General features: G+C 39.2%; 2 protein-coding genes across 4 annotated transcripts in view; both read left to right on the top strand.

The window, feature by feature from the left end:
• LOC125702206 (ABI family member 3 binding protein) overlaps positions 1 to 20481 on the top strand; it is a 306563-nt gene that overhangs the window by 52740 nt on the left and 233342 nt on the right. The window lies entirely within an intron of this gene.
• Positions 1 to 20481, top strand: part of IMPG2 (interphotoreceptor matrix proteoglycan 2) — a 53301-nt gene that overhangs the window by 14600 nt on the left and 18220 nt on the right. For 2 of the 3 annotated variants that reach the window (XR_007380570.1, XM_048965576.1), the window contains exons 4-9: positions 4645 to 4676; positions 4776 to 4799; positions 11527 to 11573; positions 12014 to 12105; positions 14851 to 15012; positions 17838 to 17896. Coding sequence is in view for 2 of the 3 variants with exons in the window: in XM_048965576.1 (XP_048821533.1) it covers positions 4645 to 4676; positions 4776 to 4799; positions 11527 to 11573; positions 12014 to 12105; positions 14851 to 15012; positions 17838 to 17896 (416 nt within the window). In the remaining variant the exon portion in view is untranslated. Of the gene's footprint in view, positions 1 to 4644; positions 4677 to 4775; positions 4800 to 6844; positions 6941 to 11526; positions 11574 to 12013; positions 12106 to 14850; positions 15013 to 17837; positions 17897 to 20481 lie in introns of those variants that run through there. The other variant, XM_048965590.1, reaches the window with a different exon arrangement.

Below are 20481 nucleotides of genomic sequence, written 5' to 3'. Positions count from 1 at the left end.
TGATTAGAAAGAAAAAGTCAAGCTAGGTGTACTGAAAGTCTTCAAATGACAAGTTTTTGTTTCCTTTTTTCTCCATCAATCTCTAGCATGTACAGAAAAATAAGTACGAGGAATTTGCACAGATTATATCACAGGATGCTGCACTGAATCTTTAAGTGTGAAGCATCAAAATTAAAGGAGCTGAAGGTGTGAGAAGGGAAGGAGAGGAGGAAAAATGGTATTTTCAAGATGTTAAGAAAGATGTGAAGTCAAGCCCATCCCTGTGTCATTGACAGTTCTTTTTAAAAGCAAAAACAAAATCACAACATTCAGAATACATTGCAAACATTCAGCTTCTGTTGAATGATACTGGTTTGTACTTCTTAGCTTATTGCTACCTTGCAAATACTTTGATTGCTTATATTTTTAATGGAGCCTCAAGTGATTTCACATTGGGAATTTGATGCGTGACTAATAGTATATATGGTACTTCAGCAAGAAACAATGACAAATCTTGTTATGAATATCCACGAATCCATAAATGTACTGCAGTTACAAGTGGAAGAAAACTACACATTCTGGGGAAGAAAAAAAATGTTTACCAACTAATTTCTATAAATGGATTAGGTCATGAATCTTTTCCAAAGGAAAGGACGTGACCTTTGGATGCTGAAGAGAGAAGGATTTGGGCTGTGCTCTCTTTGGTGGGGCTAAGAACAAAAAGTCTAGCCATAGAAAGGGGTTTGTAAGACAGCTTTGTCTGAGAACCAACAGGCAGATAGGAAAGCAAGGAATCTCCAAGCTAGTGACAGGAGACACCCACCAAAATTCAGTTCAGAAAGCTCTGGGCCAAGAAACAAAAGCTGCAGCTATGTTGACTCAGAAGCACACACATTTAGTATTGACCTTTCACAGTCTGTCAGTAGCTCTATCTCTTCTGCAGCATGGGCTAAATGCTTCTGGACACCACAGCAAAATGCCTCCTTAGCGTGCTGAAATGGGCACTGAGCAATGTTATCTAAGCTTGCCTGAATTCTGAATTTCTTAAAGTAGTGAGTCAGCGCCCCACTGCCACTGTTTAAACACTGTCTCCTATTTTTAGCCTCTGATCATCTCATGCAGTAAGTGATTTTGTCTTCCTGTAATGCAGAAAGGCCTTTTCTCCTGTCCATCTTCAGCCTATCCTGTATTCTTCCTTGCCAACATGTCTTTCTCTGTTTAATCCGATGTCTTCATTACAGCTTTCAGTATATTTTGATAGCTGGCTAAGATAACTTTATATTTTTTCCTTGATATAAAGTATAAGTTCTCTTGCAGATCTCTTCTGCACTTTCAGCACCTTCACTTTCTCTCTCTTTGCCTGCTTAAGGATACAAAAAACTTTCTTCCATTGCCCTCCGTTGAGCCATTATTTTAGATATTCTTTATTTTCTTATCCCTTCACGTACTGTTTTCCTGTCCTTCTATTGACTTTGGCTCTTTTTGTACTGCAAGTCTTACGCTTCTCTAATTTCAAAACAAAACAAAGAAACTGAAACATTCAGAAAACGTCACCAGATGTTCAAATCAATTAACTCCAGTTGCTTCTCCAAGTCTTACTTCATCTCCCTTACATCTCTTCAGCTCCTTCTGTGTGGATTCTCTCTCTGGTCATTCTCCTCCAGTTCCAGCCTGAATCTTCCTTTTTAATCTCCCTTGACTGCAGACAGAGGACAGAACTTGTCAGCCATGAGACCTCTGCTTACATCTTCCAGGCAGAGCTCAGAGTCAATACTTCATCCTCATTGTCCTTGTCTGAGCAGCTCCTTTACCTGACAAATCTGCAGTTGTTCTTTGTTTTCTCTGTTTCGCATCTCATTTCTAGACAGCACTGCCTAAGGCATACCGAGGAATCATTTCTGTTATGAGTGTTCACCTCAGCTTTGGAGTTGATTCCTCCTGGACAGACTGGACCTTCAGCTAATTTCTAACATTGCACCATGGATCTCTAGCTTTTGCTTCAAGTTGGATATGGCTGAAACATTTTCTGTTCCACCATATTTCTCTGCTATCTCTCCTTTTGCTCAGTGTAGACCATTTTGCATGTCAACTGTCAGAACATTGCTAACCGTCATTAGCAACCATTGCCTTTCCCACCAGCTTCCATTCTAGATTTTGTCATCCTTCCTCTTGAATTCTCTCAGTGCCTCAGCCTTGCCCCTGTGATAGGATGGTTCTGTAACACACTGTGGTGGGTGAGAGGACAGGCAAAGAAAGGGTGTTTTCTTGGTATGGCTTCCCTGTGTCAATAATGTGCACAGGTGAGTTGAATCAAACAAAAGTGGTACAATCCTACACAGATGGGATTAAACTAACATGAGATTACTGAAGATCTTTTTGATGTTCCCTCCACCTTTTTCTCCTGCCTGGAATTATCTCAGAAAAGATATTTTGTCTTCTGTGCATCAGGATTGTCTCTTAGGATCAGGCAAAGGTATCCAATATAACTGCTTTTCAGCAGTTCATGAATTGAGAGAAGCTCATCCATCTGGTCAGTACTATGTGTGATTTAGAGTTGGTGGTAGCCTGTGTTTAATGCCATGGACTCATAGCAATTTTTGATTGTTTTGGATTATAAAAAACTAACTGCAGGCTCTTGAGAAGGGTAAGCACCAGTGCAACTGACAAAAATTGTAATTCCTAGCTTTGGAAGAGCTGGTATGATAATGTTAGGAGATGCCAGAGGCAGCTCCACTGAGTGAAGCCTCTCCCTGGAGTTACGGTGTGGCTACTGCTGCTGTGTGTAACTATTTGTAGATAACTTCAAGTTTTCAGTGGGTAAAGATATTAATCCCTGCAGGTTCCTTTGCGGTAGATAGGAACATGTTTATAACTCCCATCTTGCATGTAATGGAACTGAGTCAGATAGGAGAGGTGATTTGGCCTGGGCTATTCTGTACTGAGAAACTAAGCCAGAAGTAGAACATTAGAGCTCCATACTTCTCATTAGAGGGAAAAGGTTCCTGTTTGCCATGAAATCCAAGTTTATGTCCTCACCCCAGACTGGAATGTAAATTTCTCATATAAAGGAGCAGAAAGCAATCGCTACAAAGTGTTGCAGACTGTGCCAGCTTAGCCATAGGGAGATGCTTCATTTCCACATTCCCAGTTGGAAAATCAGAAAAACAACAAAAAACCCAACCCAAACATTTAATATTACTCAAAAACAAGTCTTGTATTTCAGAATGAATATTGAGATCATCCTTTCTTTTTGAATTTAGTGTAAAATGTCAGATTTTAAGTGTGACATAGAGCTGCAAGATGCCAATAATCTCTCTGCAAACTTTGCATTCGTTTTGAGGGATGCTTGATATTTTATTGGCCAATCCATTTATAATTTACGTTTAAAGTATGCACTTCTTCAAAACTTACTTAATTGCACAAAAAATGTGGTCTATCATGAAGAGAGAATATTCTGTTCTGAAGTGGTTGAATTGAGTTGAGTTGAATTGAGTGGTTGAATTGAATTATCCAGCTACCCCATGAAGAGACCATCATTCCATACATGTAGTATTAGGTTTCGCTAGTTTACTACAAAAGTGGACAAAGACTGAGCGATTTGATACCTTTTCAAAATGGAGATATGGAGACAAGATCTGTCATGTTTGTTATGTTTGTCACAGAATCATAGAACTGCGGGGGTTGGAAGGGTCCTCTAGAGGTCACTGAGTCCAACCCCACTGCTAAAGCAGGTTGCCTACATCCTGTGCATCCTACAGGCTGTACCTGTGCAGGATGCACAGCAAAGTGTCCGGACAGGGCTAGAATATCTCCAGAGGAGACTCCGCCATCTCTCTGGCAGCCTGTGCCACTGCTCCGTCACCTTCACAGTACAGAAGTCCTTCCCAGTGTTTGTATGGAACTTCCCGAGTTCCAGATGCACTGTTGCTCCTTGTCCTGCCACTGGGCACCAATGAAAAAAGCCTGGCCCCATTCTAGGCGTTGGCCGTCAGAATAGTAATTAGGCCTTTCATGCTTCATCAGTCCTTCTTGTGGTTTATCAAACAGAAGATTTTGCAATAGCAAGATATATTAGGTAGAACTTGTGACTTGAGTGTAGGAAAGCATGATGCCACCAGTTCTTTGGGGCACAGAGTGGGCCCAGAGAACCTCTTGCAGAGAGCAGGAAGTGCTCAGCAAAATGATCAGGGTTATACTGACCTCTGCTGCCAAAGGCCTTTGTGGCTGGGCAAGCAAGGCTGTAGGGCACATACCATTCAGAGGCAGGCATTGCCACTGTGCTTAGGACAGTGTGGTTTTAAATCAATAGATAAGTTGCCAAAATAATGCATTTCTTAAGACGTCTTGCTGGTAAATATCTAATTCCTAGTTTACAGAGCAGCGAGAGATCATTGCTCCTGCAGGAAAGGGCAGAGAAGCAGAGCATCTTTTTACACACCTGGTGCTCTTACAGTCTCTGCTGCTGAGTTTCAGTTGTATTTTAGAAATATACTATGCATTTTATTTTCAGTGAAGGCTTTGTTAATAAATCCTGAAGTTAACAAATGAACGTGAAATAAATGAAAGATAATTGTTTTTGTATTGGAAAGATACATGAAGTGCATTTGAGCTTCTTCCCCCCTTTATGTTTCAAATATAAATGGGGTTTGTTTGTTTATTTTCCAGAAACTGTCCTATACAAAGGAAGCAATGGCTGGGTGAGTACATTTACTTTGCATTTCAATCTGTCTGGAGGTAAGAGCAGGGTTGAGTTGTGACATTTTGTGATGTTTTCTCTTTTATCTTTTTCTTGTCAGCTCCTGCACTGACTGGTCATGCGGGTAAGTCATGTTCCCTTTTTAAATAGCCTCTTGCTTAGTCTTTTCTCCTGTTCTTGCTGCTGGAGTTGATGACTGGAAGATGTACAGAGTTCGCCTCTGTGCAAAAAGGCTTATAGAAAAGTATGCCATGTGTTGGAGAAATCCTGTGCTTCTTGCATGTAGCCTCTCACAGGCTGTCCTAGCATGCTTGGTGTGCTGAAAATATCCCAGCCAACCTGGGGCTTGCACTTTTGCTTAAGTATGTCATCACCTCATTGCCAGTCAGACACGCAGGCAGGCTGTTGACCTGGAGAGGTTTAGTGGGGGAAATCTATTTTGGGAGAGTTGTATCCCCAGTTGCTTTGTGTCAGTGTTCTGGCAGTCTTGTGAACCTTTTTCAAAACTGGACCTGGTCATCACTATTAAGAAAAAAAAAAGAAAGAAAAAAAAAAGAATACTTCTGAAATGCTTTTCCAGAAAATGTTGGAGATGTGTTACAGGCTCCTCACACTTTTAAAAAGGAAATCAAAATGAAAACTTGTCTGAATTCTGACTTCTTTTTTACCAAAGCAAACCTAAACTTGAGCTATTATTTTCTTTTTTCTTTTTTTTAATGGAAGGAAAAACAGTTCAAATTCTTACTACCCCATTCTCATAAAATGTAATCTAAAACTGTTATTTTTAGAACAATTCAAACCCAAACAACTTTGTGCTGAACTCCTCTGAAAACTTAGCAGATTCAATCCCCAGCCATGTTACAGCTATGATAAATGAGTAATTCATTTACGGGAGAGTGTTCACTTAACAGATTAAAATGAACAAACAGCACACCAAAAAACCCTCCCAACACTTAATGCAGTATTCCTATATTTCATAACCACAGTATTACATATTAAAATTAATAAAGTGAAATGCTAAGGGCAAAGGTGATGCCTAACAGATTGGTTTTATTTTCTCTTTCCTTCTGAACTTTCCTCTGACATGAGCACTCTTCTTAGCTCCTAAGTCCATTGAGTAGTGTAAATCCATACAAAACATAACATTGACCAAACTTTTTTTGTGCTTTTCTTTTCAAAGAGAAAATAACAAAAATCAGGTGGATTTGCTCTGGATAATGAAGCATCAGAAAGAAATAAACATAATTTAGTTTGACAATATTAGAAAAGTATCTCATTCTAAGAGCATTCTGGGTACCTCTACACTAGAAGGTTTAAGATGCAAAGTTTAAGCCAAGATCACACGAAAACAAAGCCACAATTGGCGTGCCATAGGTGGACGATGTCTCATCTAAATTCAAACATCCTCCATCAAGAGGAATGAGGGAGATACTTCAGTATTGCCACCAGACAATGTTCTTTCCTGCAAGAACATGCTAGACTTTCCAGTAGACATCAGAATAAATGAAAGACCCTTTTTAAAATTTTCTTTAAGAAGTCAGAGTACACAACTCAGGATCACCCAGTCCTTAAGGGATGGTATGAGAAATCCAGCATCAAGTCCCTCCTGCACAGGAAGAAATGTGAGTACAGTTCTGCCATTTCCTGGGCAGTGCTGTACTCACCCATGAGCTTTTCTGCAGCAGGTTTCACTGGGGCTGACCTACATGTTCAGGACCTAGTGATCCTGTAGGTACGTGTTTAGTGTGGGGCAATACAGTGAATTGAATGTAGCTGTTTTACCACTTGGCTGTGATATCTCTGTTGGAACAGGGAATTGACCTGGCCTCATGTCTCAAGAGATGGAGGGAGTATTCTAAAGCACCAGCTGTAGATATCTAAAGGAGATGTTTAAATGTGGCTCCTCTAATGCCAGAAGACAACGTTCTCCCCAAGGTGTCTTGAAGCAGGAGTGTGCTTTCATCTATCCCCTGGTGAACTTCATTTTCTTTGGTTACTGCACAGAAGCAATTATTTTAGTTCAGAGGCCAGGCATTAGGTGTATTTCTCAGTCTATTTTTCCCATCAGTAAGAGCATAGGAATTATCAGTAGGTTTGTTTTCTTTTCTAGAGCATAGGCCATGCACAAGAAACTGAAAAGTGTCATGTTGTTTCTTTTTTGTTTGTTTTAGTGAGCTTTGAGTATTTTTTCCCTGTGAGACAATTGCAGTTTCATTTCCCCAATTCAGAGCTGATCTGGAGATGAAGACAGATCCTTGATATCTGGTATTTTAACTGCATTACCTTTCTAAATTAAAGTATGACTGTGATGAAATCTATAAGCAACTGAAGAATTGAAGCTGTGATTTAGAACATTTAATATGCTCGATACACTCCTACCTATTTATCAATACTGTGATTTATCTAGTTCGAAAATGCTCGTTTCAGCTAGTTAAATGCTAAAATAGTTTTGATGTAGCCTACAGAAAGGTGGCTTGCACTTGTGATTTATTGCCCAGAATAACTCACAATCCAGCATTACTGGCAATTACATAACAGCCGGATGAAAGTTGTTCCAGTAAGACTCACTCATGCACGTAGGTTAAACACTGCGCTAGCCTGGCTTTTTAAGAAGTTGAGGGATTAAACTAAGTACTATGGAAGAGAAAACCTCAAAGGAAAAGCAATATAGGGGAAACAATCTAGATTTTTATAATATACATTGGAGCTTTTCTTAGGCTGGAAGTGTGGGAAACATCAGCTACAGGCTTTTAATGACTTCTTTATTCATTAGGCCATTGTGACTTTGCATAATGAATTTTGCTCTTTTCATATTGGAGGATACCACATGAAAATAGGACAGTTGTCCTGTCTAGTTCCTGGTGGGTCAAAAACCAGATTTTGAGAACCAACTGAAGGTAAAGAAGTAGCACAAAAATTCTGTGGTAGGAAGCCATTGCTTGTATGTCATAACCTTTCTCAAATGCTATATGCGTTACAGTGTCCTGAAGGAAACATAAGGAGTACGGGATAGTTGGGAAGGATGAATATAACAACGTGCTATTCTTTACTTTTTCTCAACCACTTATTAATGTCAAATATAGTGAAATAAGTAGAAACGTTTGTTTCTTGCTGACTGTGGACTCACTGAAATTAGGCATAAAGAATCATGTCTGGATCTCCTCTGTTCTGTCTATGTACTCTGATGTGAATACATTGGCAAATTTAGGATCCATATTTCATTGGTGCTAGCAGCAATGGTTGATGACGTATCAACTCAAATTTTGTACCTTTACTGTAATCATGCCTAATGAAAGAAAAGAGGTTGTCTTCTATTCTGGGATCATTTCAACAGTACATGAAGTCTGCCTGCAGTGGTGTAGAAACATACCTGAACTCCTTTTTTGCCTCCATTTGAAGCAACAATTTTGCTTGTTTCAGAAGTTATTGAGCATCTGCTCAGCTTTACCCCATGTGAAGAGTTCCAGGCTGTTCCTTGTTAGTTGTGTATTATCTTTTGTTCTCTCTGCTGCCAGATAACACATATGAAAGATTTGTCCTGCTTTAATTAAAAATAAAAGAGTTCAAAATTCAAAATCTTCCTACATAAACAGTAAGATGAATGGAAGTAGAATTAAAAAAAAAAAAAATCTAAATGCAAGGCTCAGTCTTGAATTCTGTACTTGGACAAAATATTTCAGAAATTGCGAGCTTATTTAACTCCATTAGTTACACCTTTGCTTAAAAGGTTTTAAAAGAAGAAAATCAGACCATAAACGTATTTTTTTTCTTCCCTTTGAGAAAGGCTTTTAAATATGAGCACTGACACAATCATGTTTTAGAAATGCTTGACAGAACAAGTTAGACTTTGATACATTCAAATTGGTACATGAGCTGATGAATATCAAAAACTTGTAGTAGAGATCTTGAAGCAAAGTTGTGCAGAAAGTGATCACAGCATTGTTTCTTAAAGCAGCATTTTTATCCTCCTAAGATGAAATTGATAGCTGTTAATGCGACCAAATTCAGTTCTTGACTGGTCTTTTCTTGATTAGATTGATTAGGGTTACACAAGGCTTTATTTAAACCTTGGCTTTTAATTTTCAGCCTAGTGTGTGGTAAAATTTTGTCAGAAAACCAGCTGTGCTTTAGCGACCTGTATTTAAAAAGTTGAAGGAGGAAGACTAATGCTTCATGGTGGGGCAGGGGTTCCCTCAAGCTCATGGAGGACTCAAATGGGAGGAGGTAGATGTGTCCTCAGGAGCTGCAGTCCCTGGAGAGCCAGTAGAAGAGTGAAGAAAGAGGAGTCCCCTGGAGTCTCCTGCAGTCCCTGGAGAGCCAAGTAGAGGAGTCAGGAAAGGAGGAGTGAAATTGGGCCTGAAAAGGGATGGGGAGAACAGAGGTGTTTTAATGTTTATCTGTTCCTCGCTACACAGATCTATTTTCATGAGCAATAAACTAACTTAATCTCAGTCTGTTTTGCTTGTGATGGCAATTGGTAAGCATTCTTCCTGTCTTTATCTCAAATCACCGACTTTCTCATCTTATTGTCTCCTCTGGCCTTGGTGAGGAGGGGGAGGGGGGTCAGAGAGCTGATGGGTGGCATCTGACCCTTAGTCAGGCCTAACACTGCACAAAGTTAGGTGCTCAGTTGGATTGGTTCAGTAGCCATTTGGGTTTTTGTGAGATGTCCCAAGCTACAGCACACACCTGCAGAGAGCTGGCAGGTATGGTGTAGGTGAAATCTGTGCGTGGTTTGGCCAGAAAAGCCTTAAGGACCTTGTATGAAGTACAGATGTGTGGGCAGTGAAAGAGAATACTGCAGGTCTCAGGTTGAACTTTGAACCTGGTTAGTCAGCAAGCCACAGTTCTGTCTGACCTCTTCTGAGTAAAAGGGGTTGATATGAGACTTAGCTTATGTGTTTATATGAGTTTGAACACTTCAGCACAGCAGAATATTACAAGTCCTGTAGCAGAGTTGTTTCACTACACATCACTGAGTTTTTTGGTTTGGAAGGAACCTTAAAAATCATCCTATTTGACCTCTTGGTGAAGGGCAAGGGCATCTTTCACTAGTAAGATTTGTCTTTCCGCCCTTGGGAATCATTCCAATATATACTGAGGCTGCCAAAGAGCAGGAAGAGAGTTACCTTGTTCTGAGCTGGCTGAAAGCAGGTAGCAGTGTCCACGAGATGGAAGCAGACACAAATTCTTGTGTGCATCTCAAAGCTTGTGTAGAGCTTATAGGCTTTAGTTGTTCAAGAAGATGAAGCTACAGTTTCTATTCTTGAATCTGTGTTTTCTGCTTTGCTCATCTGGAGGTTATTCTGTTTATTGTTCATATTTTCTGATTGTTAAGTAGGTTTCATTTTGGCAGCTTAATTAATTTCCTGAACTTACTGTAGTGTGGCATTTAGTCGTTATGCACAAGATTAAGGCTATGCCTCCCAGGAGAGGATGGGTGAAAATGTTATTGGTCTAAATAGAAAATTCACCAGATTAATCTTACAGTCTGTTTATTGGTAAGTGTTGAATGTTTATGAGAAGTAAGGGAAGAAGCAATGTTTGAGATTTTAGTTAATGGAAACTGTCACATTTTATCATATGCCTGTGCCCAGGCATCTCAGTATGCAACTTTGGATATGTTTGGCTGGTACTGGAATTTTTTTTTTGGGAGAGAGATACAGAGACTGGTTATAAATCCTGAAGAAGGCAAAATATCCTTCAACCGTGGTTTGAGTTTTGTTTGAGTAAAGCCTGCAGGATCAATAATCTAGTATGTGAATCAAAAATCAGACCTAGCAAGGCTAGAAAAGCATGGCTCAGTAGTAAAATAAGCACTTGTGTATGGTACAGTGAAGACTCATTGCCTCAGTATTTACTTTATGGCACAAAAATGTCCACCAATAAAAATGAGTTCCTTTGGAAATGGGACAAATATCTTAATACAACGAACTTCACTGATCTTTAGAGCTCTTACTTTAGTGTTCAAATGCTCTGCAGCACTTAAGTTTCCAATCTTACAAATTTGTAAGTCTGTATTAAAATATGTGACAAACTTGAAGAATCAATTTCTCTTCATTCATGAAACACCTGTTTCTATCAATCTCTCTCTCACTTTTGGTAACTTGACAATTGCTCAGGCTCACTGAATTGGCTCCAAGGAATTTGGATTTACTCTTAGAGCAGTGTTAAAGCTGTTGTTTTTTTTCTCAGACAGACTGTCTTCGCAGTCTTCATCTGATTTTTATTTGAAATACTTTCCTTCTTCGTATTTTGGCCTCGAGCTGGGAGTTGGTGGGTGTTTTTTGGTGTTTTTTTTTTTTTGTGTGTGTGTGTGTAAACGTAGTAACTGAATTTGGAAGCTGGTACTTTTGAATGATGAGTATCTGCAGATGAGTAAAATTTATGATCAGATGGCCCCATCTTCTTGCAGTTATCTCAGTACAGCTAGGATGCTTTGGTGCACTGCAGATCATTTTTAAAATGGAAGTTTTTATAGGACATTACAGATATCTTTGTGTGGTCTTCACTTTTACTTCATAATAGGAACCACTAGAGGGCCAAATGCATTTTTTTTGTGGTGGATTTCAGTTGAAACAAAAGAATTTTGCAACCCCAGAGATGCAAATGATGCATTGTGTGTTGCAAGATAATATCTTACACAAGTGACCTGATATCTAAGTTGCAGAAGATAAAAATTAAGCTTTGCAATATTCCAGTTATGAAGTTACCAGCAAAACACCACCATGAGAAGTTTCTTTTGCAAACATGCTTTTTGGTGCTGAAGCAGAATTACAGAGAGAACAAAAACTGGTTGATCTGTCTCGCTACTCCCAACTTCAACTTCTGGTCTTGTTTTTATTTAACAGTGGAACTCCAACTCCAGCTTCAGATGCTGATGTTACCACATTGAGAGGTCAGTTTTCATCTAAATCTTGTCACAGCTGTTTCTGAATTACTTGAAAATGGAGCAATGTCTTGTGGATTTGTGAAAAAGTTGTGAATTTTTCCACCTCCAAATGATGCTGGTTCTGTTCTGGTGTTCAGGGTGTGTGCTGACATTATTTTGTTACTAAATGAATTGAGAAAAATCCGACTTGAGAGATCAGTCCTGGGCAGTTTTTACTGCACTTACATTGTGTTCTTAAAAATACTGCGCTGCTTAGATAGCACATTAGCATTTAATTCTGATTAGCATATTTGATACTTTTCCTGAGGCTCTTCAGGTGTTTCCTGTGTTGTTTTTCTCATGATGATGGAAATAGGAATCAAGTGTTACTACTTATGATTGCTAAGCTCATGGGTGTATCTACACGTACATGAGCAAAAATAACAATACTGCTCTTTCAAATTCAGATGCAGCTGCCAATGTTCCTCCTCCTCATGAGGTCTCAATTGAGAGTCCTCCAGGTGGTACCAGCCAAGAGATGGAAGATGCAGACACTACTGTGAGTATTCTTCTTTCTTCTTCTTCTTCTTCTTTTTTTTTTTTTTCATTTGGTTTAGCATTCTCTTGCCTTTGCTAAAGACCACAGTGACCATTTCTATTTTCTAGTACATGAAGATGTTTTAAGCATAAATAAAGAATTCATAAAAACCGGGAATGAACCTTAGAAACTTTTACATAACTTTCTGTGAAGGTATTATTCCATTTGCAGTGGTTTTGCAGTGTGCCTTCTCCATCTGTGTGAGAGAACAGATGAGCTATCAAGTGAAGATTTTGCTGGTGACTAAACAGGACTAGTTAATGAATGCTTATGGACTTTGAAAGCTCTGAGAAGGATTGTTGTTATTCCTATGGGAACATGATACACATTAAATTGCTGTCCTAGTGTTTGAAATGTCCAAGTAGTACAGTTACTTAGGACAGCAGAGATAGCCTGGGTAGCCTTGAAGATGCCTTCTAATTCTCCATTCCTTTTCCTCTCCTGCCAAAAGTGAATTTTTATATATTGTTTTAGAGTCACGCTCAGCTTGGTATCTAAGACACGACTCCCAACACAGGGAAGCCTACAGCAAGTACATTAAATGTCTCTGTAGAAGTAAGCTGGCTTTCACAAGTGCTGATCACCAGACAGGTCCTGGGGAAGTGTTTGCTTCCAGAAAACAGATCCTCTGGATTAAAATTTAAGCCCAAACTCTAGATTCTAAATGCACTGTGCTTGAGCTTACCTGACCACCAAAGAAAATTTTGCAAACCAGCCATATGAATCAGCTGGCACTTGTTTTCATATAAATCTGAAACTCTCACTGGATTTACTGAGAAGCATACCAAGTTACACGTGCTGCATATAATTGGAAGCTGATTTATGGTACTGGGCTTTAACTGTGCACCATTCAGTAACCTAGTATGGCTGAGAAACAATGCTGGGCCAAATTCCAGACTTTCTCTAGAGCTTTCACATGTGTCTGCTGAGCTCTGATATTGTGATTCCAGGAATAAACACTGAGTATGAAATAGACAGACAGCTTCTGACTCTGGTCCAGGGGCTGATTTTATATTTATATACCATGGGACACACTTGTGGTTTAGTCCCATGTACACCATTATTTTTTTCTGAAACAGAGCTACCTGAGCAGAGTGTAAGACCACTCAGTAAATCAGAAAAAAATCAGAACTGGATTGCTGCTGCTACAGTGTTTGCACTCTCTACAGTTACCTCTCACCTCATCATTGCTCTGAGCAGCCAAAATGCATTGCAGATTACAAGACCAAGAGTGAGCAAAGCTCATCTTCATGAGCGTGCTTTTGTTTTTGGGGGACTGATAAATGATTCAGATTACATGGAGTTTCAAACAGTCATGTAGCAGCAGAACATGTGCAAACTAAGTGTGTATTTGTGAAATAATAGCTGGCTTTAAGCAGTGTGCCAATCATTCTGGTTCTTAACGAAGTTATTTAGTCAAAAAGGTGTGAAGGGGTGGGTGGGGGAAGAGAATTTAAGTAAAAAATTTGGGAGGGCCCTAAACAATATACAAGTGCTCACTGGTGGCAGCCATGCTTTCTGGAACTGTTCCATTCCCTGCACCATACGTAGCTGCAGTTTTGCTGAAAACGTCAGCTTTGCTGGCTCATTTTTAACTTTTTAATAGGGAAAAGGCAACTGCCACATGTAAATAGCAAAATAGCAAATAGCCGATTTAAGCCAGCCTCCCCCTCAATCCCCCAAATTCCAGACTTTTGTTCTAGAATAGAACCATGAAGCAAGATCTGTTTTCCTTGACATTCAATATACCACAGGAAATAGTATGCTGGTTGTAAAATAGTGGGGAATGAAATAGAAATGGCTCTTCCCATGTTGCTCATTGATTCAAGCTAGATGAAAATTTGACTGGAATTCACTGCTGCCCACAGCAGCTATGTTAGTTCCTGAAGCCAAATTATTGCACAGGGTATCTGTACACACTGTGCATGTAAAATGTAGAACTTGGCAAAGGTAAATTGTCTTCTAAGTGAAAAAGTAAACAGGAGCCTTGTGATAAATGGGTAAATCAGCCCATTGCTGATTAGGCTCGGGTGACCCCTTGGTGCATCCACAGTTGCACTTCAGACTGGCTCTGCTGGGCTTCTGTTTGTAACTCAGGTCATTGACACAACCTTGCACTAGAGCAAAGATGTGCAAATGGAAAATAGAAGTAATGGCAATACACAATACTAAAAACGTTCTGGCTAATTAGGTTGTCTTACTACCTTTCACTTTGTCCCTGAGACTTTCTTGCACTCCTTTGTACCGTATGACATAAGGTGTGCTGATGGCTCAAGTCAGCATACTGTTCTTTGGCCTGCAGCTTCCATATCATTAAGTACATTCATCATGCCATCTGTTTGGCCCACCAGTATTGCCCTGATATGTTCCTGTCCTTACAGCATTTATGAAGAGGTCTTTTTTTTTTGCTACATCATGGGCCAGAGAACCCTCCAGGTCTGTAGAATTTTCTGGCCCTCCCCCCCCCAAAAAAAAGACGTTTGGACCCAGGCTGAGCAATGCAGTGTGCTGACAGCTGGCAGGGCCACAAGTACGTGCTGCCATATCTGGGGATGCTTTCCATGTGGAGTGAATCCAGGATGAGTAGGAATCTGGTCTGCAGCGGGTACAGGGGATTTATTTCTTGGGAAAAAAGCCACAGTCAAATGGGAAAATAAAAAGCACTGTATCACCTTTTGCTTTCTCCCTTCTCTCCTTTCCTTCCAGATCAATAATGAGATAAAGAAGGAGGATGAGACTCCAGTGAGACCTGTAACTGAGCAGATGATTGAGTTCAGCATTGTGATTGCTGGAGAGAAGTACAGCGAGGAGCTGAGCGACCCAGACACTGCAAAGTATCAGCTACTCTCTGAACAATTTGTTTCTCAGGTGATTTACTTTCCCCGAGTTCTTTTTCTTCTTGCTGACTCTTGCAGAGCAGTAGTAGCACATAGCATCTGTATTAGGATTGCTCTGCAGAACCGTCATAGGGCTTTTGTTGCCTGAGGCAAGCTGGAAGATATTCACTATGAGAATGCCCTGCTTTGTCTGATACGCTGCCTTTTGGAGATTGTAGGTAAGACATCACAGGTAGCACATCAGTTGCATAACAGCGACTTCAGTTTTCTTACCTGTCTTTCTTATGAAATAACATGCTTTCATTTTTCCAAGCAAAAGAGGCAAAAGTAAGCTTCTGGGGAGATCATGCTGGACCCCTGTTACTCCAAACAGGAAGCTTTCTGAGGCACTTCTTCCAACACACTCTTTGTTAGCAAAAAAAACTAAGCCAAGTGTTATTGAGAAATGAAAGACAACTTGCACTCTAATTCTTTTGAAGTCCTGTTTCTAACTTTGTCCTTGCCATCCTCAGAATTTTTAAGCAACTCTTCCTGTCAGTGTTACAATAGTAGAGCTTTTGAAGTCACACAGAAGTGACAAGATTCTATTTTGCCTCTTGACGCACCTTCGTTACTTCTTTAACTAACTTTTAAAGATATATTTAGATCATAAAATCATAGAATTTAACTGAATCTCTCTAGTGACCAGTCTCTCTGTAAAGAATTTATTTCAGATCTTGTTCAGGTTTGAATTCTTCCATCACATAGTTGATTTGAAACTAGGGAGTAAAAACACAGTTTGAGAGCGTTGGCAAACCAGACTGCCCATGCTCTCCAAATGACAGGACGTGAATTGTTTGCTGCTTGGAGCCATCAGCCTGTGCTGGGGCAGTGCTGGAAAGCAGCTCTAGTAATTCTGATACAACACTGCAGCAGTATGAAGTGCAGGCAGAAGACAGACAGGTCCATCTGCATCTGCTCATGTGGGCATGTTCTGGGTGCTCTACAAAAGCTGAACCCATAAATAGGATTTAGAAATTCTTAATGATTGCAGTGTCCAGATTTTTGACTGCAGAAGTGAGGTGGTAAGTGATGAACTAATGAACAACAGAATTCATGTTATTTCCACGTAGGAGCAGCAATGAGATGCTGTTTGAAATCTAGGCTGCTGAAAAATCTCTTGTTCTTCATTAATGTCCATAATCAGCAGTGCATACGGACACATATTTAAACCTTCCAACTTCAGAAATCTTCTTAAGCACATGCTTAAATCCCACTGGAGTCGCTGGAAATGAACTGTAGTTTAGACTCTTCGGCACAAACTTCAAAGAAAAATACATATGTGCTTTTATATATACGTGTATATATATACACACATATAAAAATGCAAATAACCATATATCTATGTACATATATGAATGATTTATTGAACATTAACTTCAAGTTAATTTAATTTTGATTAAATTGAATGCTTTAATTTGTATACTACGTATAAAGTTACTGGCCCAACGACATGCAAAAAGGTACTTAAAATACAATCTGCTACTGTCTCCTGAGTTACTTCTCCCTGCTGTTTTCATTATTTTATTTATTTACTTTACTTTTTATTTATAATGATGGCAATCTTCTTACCAACATTTTCTTGGGGCAGAGAGCTTGTCTTTCCTTTCTCCTGGGTGAAGCATCCAGGGTACTAAATGGTGGGATCATCTTTATTCTAGCTTTGTTTCCTTCTTAGTTTCATTTAGTGGGGGTTCTCTGTTGAATTCCTTTTACTGGGGAATTACTGGGCCAGATCCTGGGCCAGATGGGAAAGAGATGTACTCTTCAACTGCAGCCAGAAAGCATCACCACAACTGTCACAAGTTGCTAGCCTAGGCTAGACATCTTAATTTTCCTAGTTGTGTGGCCAAGTAGCAATGCCATGGAGTGTGTGTGTGGAAGAAATGTCAGATGGGACAGAGTCCACCTGGCACATGGATGTTCCACTCCTTTGATCCCTCGCCTGGTTTTCTCTGTGCTTGGATGAAGAAGCTGTTTAAAAAACAAAAAGAAAAGAAAGTCAGCAGCACTTGGATTGTTTAAATCTCACCAGAGACTGTTTAAAAATAGGGAGAATAGGGAGGGGAAGAAGAATTTGAGGAGTAGAAAATAATTCTCAACTGGGAAGGATCTTTCAGGAGGAAAAATACCAAAGCCGGCATGAACCTGTAGTATTCTGTTTCTTGTTTTTGTCAACACAATTAACTATTGAATTGGGCCTGGACATGCTACCATTCTTCTGCTTTTGGTCTTCCTTCTTGAGTAGCACCACTAGTCACTCCTGAGCCCTCTGTATGTTTAGAGCAGCAGAGATGAGCCATGTGTTGCACTATGTTTTGCACTTGGGCATCTTTGGAATCTGAGATCCCTGTACCTGCAGCAGCTGTCATTGCTTCCCTTGCTCTGGTTGCCAAGGTCTGAAGTGTTTTTCCTGAATTTATTTAAATCTGAGGAGATTTAGGAGGTAATGGAATTTTTGGGAGCAAAAAAGGGTTTGTGGTGCATAAATAAGATCATGAATGTCATCTTTGCAGATGTTGTGCAGGTCTCTGCAGGGTCTGTTTGAATTTTCTCCTCTTTTACTGTTTGTATACAATTCTTGGGGGATGCTAGATGGCGTGCTTTATGCTTTTGCTTTCCCTTTTGTAATAATAAAACAGCGACACCAAAACTCTCCTGTAAAGAGCATATTTAACAATTTTTTTTTCCCTATTAGAAATAGAATCTCAGATGCTTTTTTAGGATTTTATTAAATGTTGAAAATACTGTCTGATTTTTCGCTACAAGGAGTAGATGGAGGAAACTTGTGTTGATATTTTTTTCCCTTCAAAATAGATCCAAAATGTATTTGAAGGACTGCCTGGATACAAAAACACCCATGTCATGGAATTCAGGTAAAAAGATACTGATGTGAATGTTCTGGTTGAAGCTCATCATGTCTGATGGTGCAATGCCCTAGCACCACACTTGGAAGAACATCAGTGAGAGGGAATTTGTTGAATGGGTTAATCAAAGGAAGAGTGCTTCCATAATGGTGTATGTGTGGAGAGGTCAAAATAGACATACAGAATTGTATATAAATGCCTTTGTCTTTTTTCTGCTCCTCACCCACTAGAGAACCCCACATGATATGTTTGCCTTCATTTTAAGGAAGATATTAGGGAATCATACCTAAAATTAAAAGAGATGTTTTCTTATTTCAAATCAATATCTGATACTGTTGACATGTCCTAGTATTAAACAAGGAAGAACATGGAAATCATTTTAGAAAATACACTGTGTTTACTTTTCAACTTATTGATGTTAACTTGAGATGACTACAAAGGTTGGTGTTTGAAGTATGTAAAGGCTTTCTCCCTTTGATCAAAGCAAAGGCAGGTGAATGCTATAACTCTCTTCAGTCTCATAAATACATTTTAAAGGACTAGTTTTCTCAAGTTGATTTATGATTCAGAATTATACTTTAGGTTACTTTGGGGGAAAAAAAGGGGGGATCCTGTGTATTATATATCAAACATCTGATTTATGATTTTTGGTATATATGGATCACAAATTATGACTGAACTTGTAATTGACTGGATATGACTTTCAGAATCCAGTGAGGCTTTTTGTGAGTCAATCTAATTTGTGTTTTCTATGTGAAACTCTGTAAGCTGTATTCCTTAAAGCATTTCAGCCAAAAAATTCTAACCAGAATACTTCCAGATAACAAAACAGCTATAGTGAGGAAGTTTCTATGGTTGGAACCATATGGTTGGACAGTGTTCCAATAATACTGTCAAAAAAGGATGGCATAGCAATCAAATTATGAAATGCTTGAAGCAACAAGGCAGGAATGTTCCCTGTGGATTGATGAACTCCACTTTGTTGTGGCTGTGAGACAATAATTACCTGACTTGATGAGATTGATTCATAGATATGTAGTAATTATCCCTGCATCTGCAAGGAAAACAGAATGACAGAATGTCTTCAGCCCTCACTGGAGCCCAAAGGCAGGTTTGTCTTTTCTTCTTTTCACTTCTGGCTACACTCACAACAAGCTGGGGCAATGACATGGGAAAACCCTGCTTTAGCTCTGCCTGGGAGGTTAAGTCTTCCATCTCAGTGTTTGCAGTCTAATACATCTGCAAGCTCTCTCTTCATTTCAGAAGAAAAATAAAAGGTTGGTATTTCTGGCAGGGTACCAAAGCTGCTTTCTGTGCTCTGCTATGCATGACAAGCAACGTGATTGTGAACTACCTTTAGTTAGAGCTGGGGAGCCTTGTTTCTTGTTTTACTGGCAGGAATTTAACAGTGTTATTTGCACTACAGAGCAATGGTTCTGCTTTGATACCTTGTGATCAATAGGAAGCATCTCAATTCAGGAAAAGCAGAGGAGTTTATTGTGCAACTTTAAATCATTTTGCTGCCCTTTTCAAATTTGTGTGCCCTGTAGAATACAAAAGCAAATTTGGTGAAGTTAGACTTTAAGGAAATAATAATACAGATTTAACAGGTTTTGCTATTGTTTTTTATTTCTCTATTCAGCTCTCCTGAGGAGGACAGGTAAAGAACACTTTTATACATATTTTTATTATACAGATGAGAAAGCATATGTTAGCTGGAGGACAGTGTCTTGGGGATTTGTGGTTTTGGCTCCACCAAAATCACAAATTCAGCAAAAATACTGTGTGAGGGACTTCTACCGGAAACTACAAGTAACCAATCTGGTTTGATTACAAAAAAACATAATTTGCTTATTTAAAGGCTGCTTATCAGAAACTGCTCGAGGAGAACCTTTTTAAACTAAGTCAGCTATTGGGCTGACTACAAAAGGGACCTCTTGGGAAGAAAATGGTATTACTTAATGACTATTCAAGGTCTTTCTAATTATCAGTAGTTAGTTAGATATAGGATGATTATTATAAGAGAAATTAAAATTAGTAAGAAAATCATAGTTATCCAACAAAGGCAGCTGACTTAGCATCTTCAAGGCCATAGTTGCTGCACGTCTTAGCAGTAATCTTGCACTCATTTCTTAGCAGAATATGAGAACAGCATGGAATTGTTTTCTGGTAGACATATGCAAGTTGAGCATCCTAAATTTTCCTCTGATATTATTTGAGGAATTTCACAGACAGAGAAACAAACCACAACCTTTAAATTACTGGTAGTATTATTTACTTTTGTGTATTTCTCAACAAAGCCATAGCCAGTTTTCACAAACTGTTCTACAGAGAATGAACATTTTAATTTTAAAGGTAAGGTACTGGGTAAATCTGTTCACAATCAATAGTGAGTGACAGCTATCCTCTGTTACTCTGCATTTCTGCAGAATAAGATGCATGCAACAATTCAGAAAGATTGTGTTCAAAATACCAAACATGGACTCTTCTAGACAGATGATAGTGTTATTAGTTAGCAATTATTAAATGCAGCAGGCAATTAATACAAGAGCAGAGTTGCATTAAAACTAAATGTTCTTTTTTTGCTAAAACAC

This window comes from Lagopus muta, chromosome 1 (genome assembly GCF_023343835.1).
Source record: "Lagopus muta isolate bLagMut1 chromosome 1, bLagMut1 primary, whole genome shotgun sequence".
Classification (NCBI taxonomy): Eukaryota; Metazoa; Chordata; class Aves; order Galliformes; family Phasianidae; genus Lagopus; species Lagopus muta.
This window is presented reverse-complemented; position numbering and strand designations above follow the sequence as displayed.